The 11,663-nt window shown below is 42.5% G+C and overlaps 1 protein-coding gene across 2 annotated transcripts; it reads left to right on the top strand.

The window, feature by feature from the left end:
• Positions 1-776: 776 nt before the first annotated feature.
• On the top strand, positions 777-10,343 carry LOC109889882 (lymphocyte-specific helicase). Of its 2 annotated transcripts, none has more exons than XM_020481665.2 (23): positions 777-941; positions 1,184-1,284; positions 2,739-2,851; positions 2,956-3,078; positions 4,535-4,573; positions 4,676-4,700; positions 4,822-4,883; positions 4,987-5,028; positions 5,172-5,396; positions 5,481-5,663; positions 5,793-5,936; positions 6,066-6,262; positions 6,369-6,465; positions 6,558-6,719; positions 6,862-7,004; positions 7,228-7,372; positions 7,579-7,662; positions 7,781-7,900; positions 8,022-8,138; positions 8,255-8,414; positions 9,135-9,231; positions 9,338-9,414; positions 9,630-10,343. In XM_020481665.2, exons 1-23 carry the CDS (start codon positions 934-936, stop codon positions 9,719-9,721), a joined length of 2,556 nt encoding a protein of 851 aa, XP_020337254.1. In that variant the 5' UTR covers positions 777-933; the 3' UTR covers positions 9,722-10,343. The 2 variants fall into 2 exon arrangements, with proteins under 2 accessions (XP_020337254.1, XP_020337253.1); XM_020481664.2 differs by having other exon boundaries at positions 2,736-2,851.
• The last annotated feature ends 1,320 nt before the right edge of the window (positions 10,344-11,663 follow it).

Here is an 11,663-nt window from a genome sequence, read left to right as displayed (position 1 = left end):
TGTATTGAAAAGAATGTAGCCTAATAAAGCAGGGATATGAGTAGGTTGTGAGTAGGCTATAGTAAAATGTACATTGTCCATGATAATGCTTTTTTCCCTTTTTTTTTCTTCATTTTTGGACATATATAATATTTTTGTTTACAAAACACCTGAATAAAGCTGTATTGAAAATAATAAAGCTGTATTGGCCTCTGTGTGATGTTTTTAAACTTTTTAAACATTAACTGTAAAATAAGAAACCAAAGTATATCAGTATCATTCCTTAACTCTCATATTGACATAGTTTTCAACTAGCCTATATACTACAACAGCATAATAGAATTGCTGTGAAATTCATTTATGGCTTTTGGTTTTGGTGTGCCACACCAAGATTTTCAGTGGCCCCATCTGGCCACCACTATGAAACATTTCTGGGGGCGCCACTGCAGATAGAACAATGGGTTAGGTATTTTTTTTAAACTTTGACCGTACTCTGCGGAACCGGTATCGTTGGTCAGTCGTGTCAGAGTTCGCGGGAAATATTAACGCAGTGGATTTTAGATATATGATCCTAAGGGGTAAATGTTTCATGAAGCGATTTCATATCTCAATTCTGAACAATTTTATTGCGAGTGAAAATGTAATATGATCTTACTCATGATCATATAATTAAGTCTTCCCTCTTTCGATGTTCTGCAAACCAAAAATAGAAACACTGTTGGATTTTCAATATATCAGATCCCCCTGTCTTTAACATTAGTTTCATCCTCTTTGGCGCGAAATCATGAAGCCCCACCTCCTTAATTCTACAGTCAGTCATCACACAGACAGACTGCTGCATGCTTGTGTAACTTCTTTGTATAACTTGCTATATCTAGCTAGTTCTTCCTAAAATAAATATCCCAGGGAAATAGTTTATTTTGCTACATATCTAGTTTGGAAGGTTTTCCCAATATGAGTTGGTAAGTCCTGAATTGTTTCAAAACGGTCTTTGTGCATGCAGCTACCGTTAGATGTAACCTAGGGCTAGGCTAACGTTAGTAGCCCTAGCTAGCTAACGTTAAATCGCTATGACGTCGGTAACGTTAGTGTAGTGTTTCGTAGCTTCAAGGCTAGCTAGCTAGCTGAACTGTTTACTTGCCACACAGTTTACACATGCACGGTTATTTGTCTCACTCCCATTCATTTAATATTTACTCAACAGCGTAAAGGAAGAAACCCGAAGCATGTCTCCTCATTGTCCAAAGCCTAACGAATCTGAAGAACCGCTGGGTACAGCTATGGAGGAGACTTTGCCTGAAAATGGTAAGTGAAGACACTCATTATTGGTCATCGGTGGCTTACTAACTTGTAGCTACTACCCTTAGAGGTTGACAATTCTTCCCTTCATATAAATTATAACCATATACGATATACATAGAAAAGTATCTGGACACCCCTTCAAATTAGCCTTTGCTGACATGGGTATAAAATCGACCACACAGCCGTGCAATCTCTATAGACCCAACATTGGTAGTAGAATGGCCTTCGTGAATAGCTGTGACTTTCAATGTGGCACCATCATAGGATGCCACCAATTCAGTTCATCAAATGTTTTGCCCTGGTCAACTGTAAGTGCTGTTATTGTGAAGTGGAAAAGGGTAGGAGCAACAACGTCTCAGATGTGAAGTGGTAGGCCACACAAGCTCATAGGTACGGAACCACAGAGTGCTGAAGCGTGTACAAAAAATCACCTGTCATCGGTTGCAACACTCACTACCGAGTTCCAAACCGCCTCTGGAAGCAACATCAGCATAATAACTGTTTGTCGGGAGCTTGTCAAAGGAGGTGTTTCCATGGCAAAGGAGGCATGCACAAGCCTAAGATCACCATGCGCAATGCCAAGCTTCGGCTGGAGTGGTGTAAAGCACGCCGCCATTGGACTCTGGAGCAGTGGAGTGATGAATCACTCTTCATCTGGCAGTCTGCCATTCGAATCTGGGTTTGGCAGATGCCAGGAAAACGCTACCTGCCCCAATGGACAGTGCCAACTGAAGTTTGGTGGTGGAGGAATAATGGTCTGGGGCTGCTTTTCATGGTTCGGCCGAGGCTCCTTAGTTGCAGTGAAGGGAAATCTGAATGCTATAGCATACAATGACATTCCAAATCAAATTTGATTTGTCACGTGCCGAGTACAGTAGGTGTAGACCTTACCGTGAAATGCTTACATACAAGCCCTTAACCAACAATGCAGTTCAAGAAAGAGTTAAGAAAATATTTACTAAATAAACAAAGAAAAATAAATGAAAAAAAACAAGGCAATATACAGGGGTTACCGGTGCGGTGGGACATTCTAGACGATTCTGTGTTTTGTGCCAACAGTTTGGGGAAGGCCCTTTCCTGTTTCAGCATGACAATGCCCCATGCACAAAGCGAGGTCCATACAGAAATGGTTTGTCTATCATGTGGAAGAACTTGACTGGCCTGCACAGAGCCCTGACCACAACCCCATCGAACACCTTTTGGATTAATTGGAACGCTGACTGCATGCCAGGCTTAATGGGCCAACGTCATTGCTGACCTCTCTAATGCTCTTGTGGCTGAATGGAATTTTACAACATATATTGGAAAGCCTTCCCAGAAGAGTGGAGGCTGTTATTACAGCAAAGGGAGACCAACTCTATATTAATGCCCATGATTTTGGAATGAGATGTTATGCGAGCAGGTGTCCACATACTTTTGGTCATGTAGTGTACGTTAACCATATAACATCTCAGCAGCTGCAAGTGTGGAAGATGTAGTGTCTGCGGTTGTCATCACAAAAGAAATGGAGGAAGAGGAGAAACAATTGATGGAGAAAGGAGAGAAACAAGAAGAGGAGATAATGAAAAAGGTTAGTTTTTGTTGTTGAAAAACAGTGTCTGAATAACTGTAGTGATGTTGTTGGGATAATGTAATGTTTTCAATGGCCAACATTACTCTCTTTTTTTTCACAAGGCTCGAGAAGCTCGGGAGAAGGAATCTCATGACATTCGCTTCAAGAGGCTGCAACACTTGCTGGAGAAAAGTAACATCTATTCCAAATTCCTTCTTACCAAGATGGAGCAACAGCAGCAGGAGGTAAGTCCTAATACCAGTGGAGTGGAATATTAGAAGTACCTCTTGCACAGCTCATTGTACAACTATTACCTATCCATAGATGTGATTTGATCATGTTACAGCTAATGAGTTACAGGTGAACAAATACAAATGAGAACAGGAATCTAGGCAGTCACTACCTAAGCTCCTTAGCTTTGCTGTTTCCAGGCCTCCTTTTGGGGATAATTGCTTTCCAACTCGTGCGATTGTCTGAAAAATGCATGGAAACGCATACAGTACCAGTCAGTTTGGACACACCTACTCATTCAAAGGTTCTTTATTTTTACTATATTCTACGTTGTAGAATAATAGTGAAGACATCAAATCTATGAAATAACACATGGAATCATGTAGTAACCAAAAAAGTGTTAAACCAAAATTTGAGATTCTTCAAATTAGCCTTGATGACAGCTTTGCACATTCTCTCAACCAGCTTCACCTGGAATGCTTTTCTAACAGTCTTGAAGGCTGCTTTTCCTTCATTCCAACTCATCCCAAACCATCTCAATTGGGTTGAGGTTGTGTGATTGTGGAGGCCAGGGCATCTGATGCAGCACTCAATCACTCTCCTTGGTCAAATAACCCTTACACACCCTGGAGGAAAAACAAACGATATCCCACTTAAGCGCAAACCAGATGGGATGGTGTATCGCTGTGGTAGCCATGCTGGTTAAGTGTGCCTTGAATTCTAAATAAATTACTGACAGTGTCACTAGCAAAGCACCATCACGCCACCATCACGCCTACATGCTTCACGGTGGGAATCGCACGTGGAGATCATCCGTTTACCTACTCTGCGTCTCACAACTTCTCACCAAAAATCTCAAATTTGGGCTCTTTAGACCAAAGAACAGATTTCCACAGTCTGATGTCCTCTGCCCGTGTTTCTTGGCCCAAGCAAGTCTCTTCTTCTTATTGGTGTCCTATAGTGGTTTGCAGCAATTTGACCATGAAGGCCTGATTCACACGTTCTCCTCTGAACATTTGATGTTGAGATGTGTCTGTTACTTGAACACTGAAGCATTTATTTGGGCTGCAATCTGAGGTGCAGTTAACTCTAATGAACTTATCCTCTGCAGCAGAGGTAACTCTGGGTCTTCCTTTCCTGTAGCAGTCCTCGTGAGAGTCATCATAGCGCTTGATGGTTTTTGCGACTGCACCTGAAGAAACTTTCAAAGTTCTTGAAATGTTCCAGATTGACTCACCTTCATGTCTTACAGTAATGATGGACTGTCCTTTCTCTTTGCTTATTTGAGCTGTTCTTGTCATGTGTTTCATAGTTTTGATGTCGTCGCTATTATTCTACAATGTAAAAAAATAAAGAAACCCTGCATTGAGTAGGTGTCCAGACTTTTGACTGGTACTGTATATCTACCCAAGTAGTCTGAATAGTATTTGAAAAAGCGTGTTTAACAGTACATTTTCCCTATATACCCAGGAAATGCTGAAGAAAGAGAGACTGGAAAAGACACACAAGGTGAGTGAGTTTTCCATTCCTGTGTGTTTTTGTTATGTTTCTGTGATTTATTGCTGCCAGCAGCTCCTTAATCACTAAACATTTAACATTTTCTTGTCACAGGGCACTGGCAAAAAGACTGGAAGAGGTAGGCAGCACTTGTGTCCTGTTACTTTGCATCATGACCATTGAAATCCTCTAGTTGATGTCGAAACACAATTTTATATTGACGATATCCAACTCCTGAATTTGTCTTTCTGTTTTTTCAGTTGAAAGAAAGAAAAGGAAGAGGGACGAAGATTACAAAATCGCTGATGTCATGTCTAAAGAGGTAAGAGGTGACCGTCTCTTTTTGAAATGTAGACGAATGCCTATTTCATGCTATTCAACCTTTTTTGTTGCATATGTCATCCTTTTTTTGCTTTTTGTTTCAGGAAATTATGTCCAAGGCCAAGAAACCTAAAGTGGAGGATGAGGTAAAGGCCTTTTGTTTATACACTGCAAGGAGCATTTTTTTTTTTAACTGATTGTTTTTAACTGACTCAAGAACTTGGGAGAGTGTTGATGAGTCCTAGATGTCCCAGATGCTCTAATGCCAATATATCTGTCTGAATAACAGGAGTTCCTTGGGAAGAAGAAGCTAGAAGCGGCAGACATTGAAAAGATGAGTGACTCAAATGCTGACATCAAGGGCCGTCTGTCGGAGGCTGTGAGAGACAATGCCAAACAACTGCTGGACCCAGACAGGAAAGTGAACGGGCAGGCCGTGCCCGCCCAGCAGCCCCTGCTCTTCACTGGGGGAGTCATGAGGTCCTACCAGATAGAGGGCGTGGAGTGGCTCAGGGTAAGTGGGCTGTTGACTATGCCCATTTTGTTTGATCATAGAGAAATGTCATTATAATCTTGGTGTGTGTTTTGTTTTCTCCAGATGTTGTGGGAGAATGGTATTAATGGGATCCTGGCAGATGAGATGGGTCTGGGGAAGACCATCCAGTGCATCGCCCACGTGGCCATGATGCTGGAGAGAAAGGTGCTGGGACCCTTCTTGGTAGTGGCCCCCCTGTCCACTCTGCCCAACTGGATCAATGAGTTCAAGCGCTTCACTCCAGAGGTAAAAAAAAAAAAAAAGTATTACAGAAGTTGTGCAATTGAATGTCATGTGCATCACCAATCAATTACTGTTTAAAAAATATATATATATATTTCACTGTTCAATTCCTTGTTCATCTTGAATGGTAAGGTGTCCGTACAGCTGTACCATGGGCCTGCTAAGGAGAGGATGTCATTGTTAAAGCAGATTCGTAAGCCCCAGGGGCCTCACAACATGTGCCCTGTGGTGGTCACCTCCTTTGAAATTGCCATGATAGACAGGAAGTTTCTGCAGGTAGGCCCAACTCCCCTACTCATCATGTAAGCTGTAAAAGTTGCATGTATTCAATTTGCCTTAAGTTGTGCAACCTATTTAACCCATTCAGCATCTCACTGATAACCGCCTTTTGCTGTTCCTCCCTAGCGCTTCCAGTGGAAGTACCTGATCGTGGACGAGGGCCACAGGATCAAAAACCTGAACTGCCGACTGGTGAGGGAACTCAAGATGCTGCCCACGGACAACAAACTGCTCCTGACAGGCACGCCGCTGCAGAACAACCTGGCTGAGCTCTGGTCACTGCTCAACTTCCTCCTGCCTGAGGTCTTTGACGACCTCAAGAGGTAAGGGACATGTCTGTCTATGTTTGCGTCTACTGTTGGAATGGGACTATACAGAAAGTTTTTATTTTGCCTTGTAAACTTAATTGCACTTTACTTATCTCTACAGCTTTGAGTCGTGGTTTGACATCGACACCATTGGATCGAATGCAAAACAAGTTGTGGCTAACGAACGAGAGCAGAACATCCTGCACATGCTCCACCAGGTAAGCCCTCTGACTAGCTCTGCAATTCACTGGGGAAGGTAAAATGGTTAAACCTGTAGTGAGATTGTCCATAAACTCTCTTTCATCTGCAGATTCTGACGCCGTTCCTGCTACGACGACTGAAGTCTGACGTGACGTTGGAGGTGCCGCCCAAAAAAGAGATTGTTGTGTACGCCCCACTCACTGCCAAACAGGAGTCTTTTTACACTGCTGTGGTCAACAAGACCATTGCCAAAATGCTGGGCCAGGAGAAGGTAAGACCTTCAGTTCACTGCTACACTGTCATATGGTTATACTATAGAAAAACAAGGGTATAGAATGGAAAATAAATATTGCAGACTTCTGAGGCCGTGCTTTGTTTTGAAAGATGTTTCTAAGAGACGTGTCCTCTTTCAGGGGGAGGCCCCAGTGGTGCTGACGACCGACGGCAGGCCTAAGCGCCGGACCAGGAGGCCTGTGGACTACAAAGAGACTGATGGTGACACGCCCTATGACCTGGAGAAATACCTGGAGAGGGTTCAGAAGGAGGCAGAGCTGAGGTCAGAATCTCCTCTACTATGGTAGTGTTCTGTGTGACGCAAACAATGCTGTGCCCATAAATGGGATGATTATATTGTTATGGTCATATCAATTGTAGTTTATCAAGTCTGTGTAATTTCTACATTTTTTGTGAATGTCAACTGCATTTTAATATAAATGAACCATAAAGACTAGAGTTTGCCATTTGCCCCAGCTGTGGTGTAACGTATCTCTCCTCTCCAGCCCCGCCCCGGTGGTGGACGTGCAGATGCCCCTGGACTCTCAGATCAACCTGAAACTGCAGAACATCCTCATGCTGCTGAAGAGGTGCTGTAACCACCCCTACCTCATAGAGTACCCACTGGACCCAGCCACTCAGGAGTTCAAGGTAAAGGCCCTGCTGGATTTCAATGGCTACTGGCACAAAATGATGTTTCAAAATTACACAGCCAGTGAATGTGGGTGCATTCATGACTTCTCATCGCAGCTAAGTAGAGGCTTTTGTCAGCGCGTTGGGAGTTGGACTGTCATCTGGTGTAGCTCATTTGTAAATGCATTGTCTTGTGTTTCACCCTCAATCTCTTTCCCCTGCAGATTGATGAGCAACTGGTGCAGACCTCTGGGAAGTTCCTCATTCTAGACAGAATGCTGCCAGAGCTGAAGAGGAGGGGACACAAGGTAAACTGACAAATTCTGTGTCAAGTGTTGGGATTTTAATACCGAACCTTTTTGCTTGAATATGTATTTATTGAGAGATGTTTGTGACCACTTCTGACTCGACATTGCGGACAAACAGGTGCTGATTTTCAGCCAGATGACGTCCATCTTGGATATCCTAATGGACTACTGCTACCTGCGTGGTTACCAGTACAGCCGACTGGACGGGACAATGGCTTATGCCGACAGAGAGGAGAACGTGAGTCTACTCCCCACAAAGGAATTACCCTTAAAGCACTCAGCCATGAAGCAGTCATACAGCTCTTATAATCATCTCCTTTCTTGTGCTGTGCAACTATCCCTCCATATTTTCTTTGCAGATGACAAAGTTCTCGTCTGACCCAGAGGTGTTCCTCTTCCTACTGAGCACCAGAGCAGGTGGCCTGGGCATCAACCTGACTGCTGCTGACACGGTCATCATCTTTGACAGTGACTGGGTAGGTGTAGAACTCATGCTCTCTGGATGAGCGCAACAAACATTGCCTACTACTATTTGTTTGGTACCTACTGGTCTTGTTTCCATACGATAATGAATGGACTCTTCCTCTGTCAGAACCCCCAGGCAGACCTGCAGGCCCAGGATAGGTGCCACCGCATCGGGCAGACCAAACCAGTGGTGGTGTATCGCCTGGTCACTGCCAACACCATCGACCAGAAGATCCTGGAGAGAGCCTCAGCCAAGAGGAAACTGGAGAAGATGGTCATTCACAAGAGTGCGTAGAGTACCACATCCAGGACACAACTATTACATTGAGGGAAATCTAAAACCCACATGAATTGAAGATGTATTAAAGCAGGGATGGGCAACTGGTGGCCTGGCCCCCTTTTTGTAGGCCCATGGACAAAGTTAAAATGGTAGAATACACATGGTGCAATTTAGAAATGTTGTTTTGAATCAGCAGTTTCTCTTGTCAGTCACTAACGGTCACTCACCCTTGTCAGCGAACATTTTTTTAGGTTTGTAAATTAGTCTAGCCATCTCTCTGAACTTCTAGTAGTCATGGTCGAATACTGACCAGAGGGCCCACATTGATTTGGTTAGTCACACTCACTCAGATGTAATTTTTCCACCCTATGACAAAATTTGTAGAATTGCAGGAAATTAACTCAAACTTAATGTTTATCTGCTGTCAAGAGGGGCTGCTAAAATGTTTTGCTAACAAGGGGTTGGCGGGCAACAATTTTGCTATGGGCACCCCAAATGCTAGGGCGGCTCTGACTGCACATGTGAGTATGCAGACCCACGAGCCACTGCTGCCGCTCATGAGTAGTTCAGATCTTTATTGGCGGCCCCCAACCCCATCAGTTGCCCCTCCCTCCCTGCATTAGAGATGCTAAATATTTCAGAACTGAGTATTGTAGCTTTTTTTAAATAACTTTAGGTGCATGTGTTCATATTTTGGTACCTTTTTTTAAAATTTTCTTATCTTCAGACAAATTCAAAGGAGGAAAAGCTGAGCTCAAACAGACCAAGAGCTGTGTTGATGTGTCTGAGCTGATGGATCTTCTCAGCGCAAGAGATTACGAGAAGTACGAGATTGTCGATCAATGTTCATTATGAAACTCACTAGAGGAAATGTCAAATGCATAGTAAGTTGGTCAAAGTCTATTGTTATCTAATGACCGTCTTTCTCAGGGAGGTGAAAAGCACCACGGGGAAGGTCATTAGTGACGAGGACCTGGAGTTTCTGCTGGACCGCAGTGACCTACTAGGTGAGTTCGATTTAAAAACACCTGTCATGGAATGGGATGTCGTGGTGCTTTCTAGAATACTCAGATCCTTTGTCAGCATGCTTTACCACTGTAGAGCTCCGGTGCCATCCCCTGTAGAATGGCCCCCTGACGAACCGTCAACATCTGTTGTCATTATATACCTAGCTTTTGTTTGGGCTCAATTGTATGAAATGTAATAATTTGGCTCCTTCCAGACAAGGCCAAGAGGAGCTCAAAACAAAAGGTTGGCGTCTTCAAAGTTATCGAAGCCAAGGAATCATCTGAGATCAACTTGACCAGAGTTTGAAAGAAGATGAGCTACTCCTAAAGGCATAACCAAAAAGATATTGAGCTAGATCCTATGGGCCCACAACGCTGCTGTTGGTTATAATACTGAGACTGAAACCAGAAGGCTTACTCAAGCCGCCCTCCTAAAACAACTGTTTTTATACTTGAAGAAAGTGTATTTCATTGAAGTTTATGCGTCTGTTATTAACTGCCTTTTTGTTGAAGTTTATTTTTGTTGTAGAGTTTGTCAAATGCTGTTGGTTATAGTGGAGTCTGTAACCAGGGAGACTGAAACTAAAGTATTCTAACAGCTTTGACATCTTTCTTACCTGCCATTGTTATTATTGTTGTAGAGTTGGATACTCTGGACTTTTTTTTTAACCACTTTAGGTGCAGTGATTCATTTCCTTGAAGTCATTTAAAAAAAAAAATTGGAGCCAATTACTTTTCACAATACATGCTAAAGTAAATGCTGTACTCATATCTTGTTCAATTCACTAAATGGGTTAATTGATACTGTATGTTGGACCAGAACTCCAAGCACTTTTATGTAAGAAAAGGTATTTCTTTACAAGCTGAGACCATTCCCTTTTAATTGTTTTGTATGCAACCCCTTTAAAAAATAAACCGTATCTCCTGAATGTGTTATGGTCATGTGAGTTCTATTCCTTATAATAGTGGAACGTAGTGCTGCTTACGTACAGACGGTCTGTCAGTAGGCATGTGCCAAAAAAGATGAATGTGCCTTTTTTTGAAAGGTTATGCGTGTTTTTCACATGTATAAAAACAATGTTTGATACATATGTCATGGTTGGGGATCAATAAGTGACCCACCAAACAGTTCACATACTTAATCAGAGTAAAACAGCTATAGCAAAGACCAGTGATGGAAAAAGTACTCCTTTGTCATACTTGAGTAAAAGTAAACACCTTTGAAAATTGAAAATGACTCAAGTAAAAGTGAGTCATCCAGTGAAATACTACTTTAATAATACAATTATTTGGTTTTAAATATACTTAAGTATCAAAAGTCAAGATATACACTTCAAATTCCTTATATTAGCCTAACCAGATGGCACCATTTTCTTATTTTAATGTACGGATAGCCAGTGGTACTCCAACACTCAGACATCTTTACAAACGAAGCATTTGTTTTTAATGAGGCCGCAAGATCAGACCAGGGATAAGTGCATGAATAAAAAGTACATTATTTTCATTAGGATTGTAGTGAACTTTGTCAAATATAAATAGTAAAGTACAGATATGACTTAAGTACTACTTTAAAGTATTTTTACTTAAGTACTTTACACCACTGGAAAATACTGGATCTGATGAGTACAGCAGTCATTAAAGGCACATTCTGTCATTCAAAGGTCAGTAATTGTTAAACCGTGTTGAATTCGCTTGCACCTGCTCAGTAGGAGCTAGTGAGCACACCCTCCATTCTCTCCTAAAGCCTCTGGTGTCAGGGTGCTCAGCCTTGCACACACATTACTGGGGTGTGGTCACAGAGGACACTAACCTGGCTGGAGCATTTTCAACTTCTCTGCTCGGACTTGTAAGACTACCTCTAAAAAAAGCACCAAAGAATACTAGTACGGCAGTAACATTTTGATTCAACACTGGAATTCAGTTGATTCTTTAGTAAGGACTATTTTGTGGTAGGGCAAATCTTTCCTACTTGTTTTTAAAATAAGGTAGTTACAGTTACTTTTGTACAGTAACTTTACTGGATCATTGTCATACGTGTTCCATAAGACTTCGGTCTAACTAAACCATGGAATGTCTGAAGTTAGTTCTGCAGTATTTTCAGTCCAACCCTGCATCGTACTGGCCCTGATCTGCATCGTACTGGCCCTGATCTGCATCGTACTGGCCCTGATCTGCATCGTACTGGCCCTGATCTGCATCGTACTGGCCCTGATCTGCATCATACTGGCCCTGATCTGCATCGTACTGGC

Source organism: Oncorhynchus kisutch, linkage group LG4, assembly GCF_002021735.2.
Source record: "Oncorhynchus kisutch isolate 150728-3 linkage group LG4, Okis_V2, whole genome shotgun sequence".
In the NCBI taxonomy this organism is placed as follows: Eukaryota; Metazoa; Chordata; class Actinopteri; order Salmoniformes; family Salmonidae; genus Oncorhynchus; species Oncorhynchus kisutch.
The sequence above is the reverse complement of the archived record's forward strand: the minus strand, read 5'-3'. Positions and strand labels throughout refer to the sequence as shown.

Excerpts from the sequence above, each read along its gene's own strand:
- LOC109889882 (XM_020481664.2), top strand. Across the intron at positions 7,901-8,021 it reads ATGCCGACAGAGAGGAGAAC|ATGACAAAGTTCTCGTCTGA; the intron begins GTGAGTCTACTC and ends TTTTCTTTGCAG. Across the intron at positions 9,232-9,337 it reads AGCGCAAGAGATTACGAGAA|GGAGGTGAAAAGCACCACGG; the intron begins GTACGAGATTGT and ends CGTCTTTCTCAG.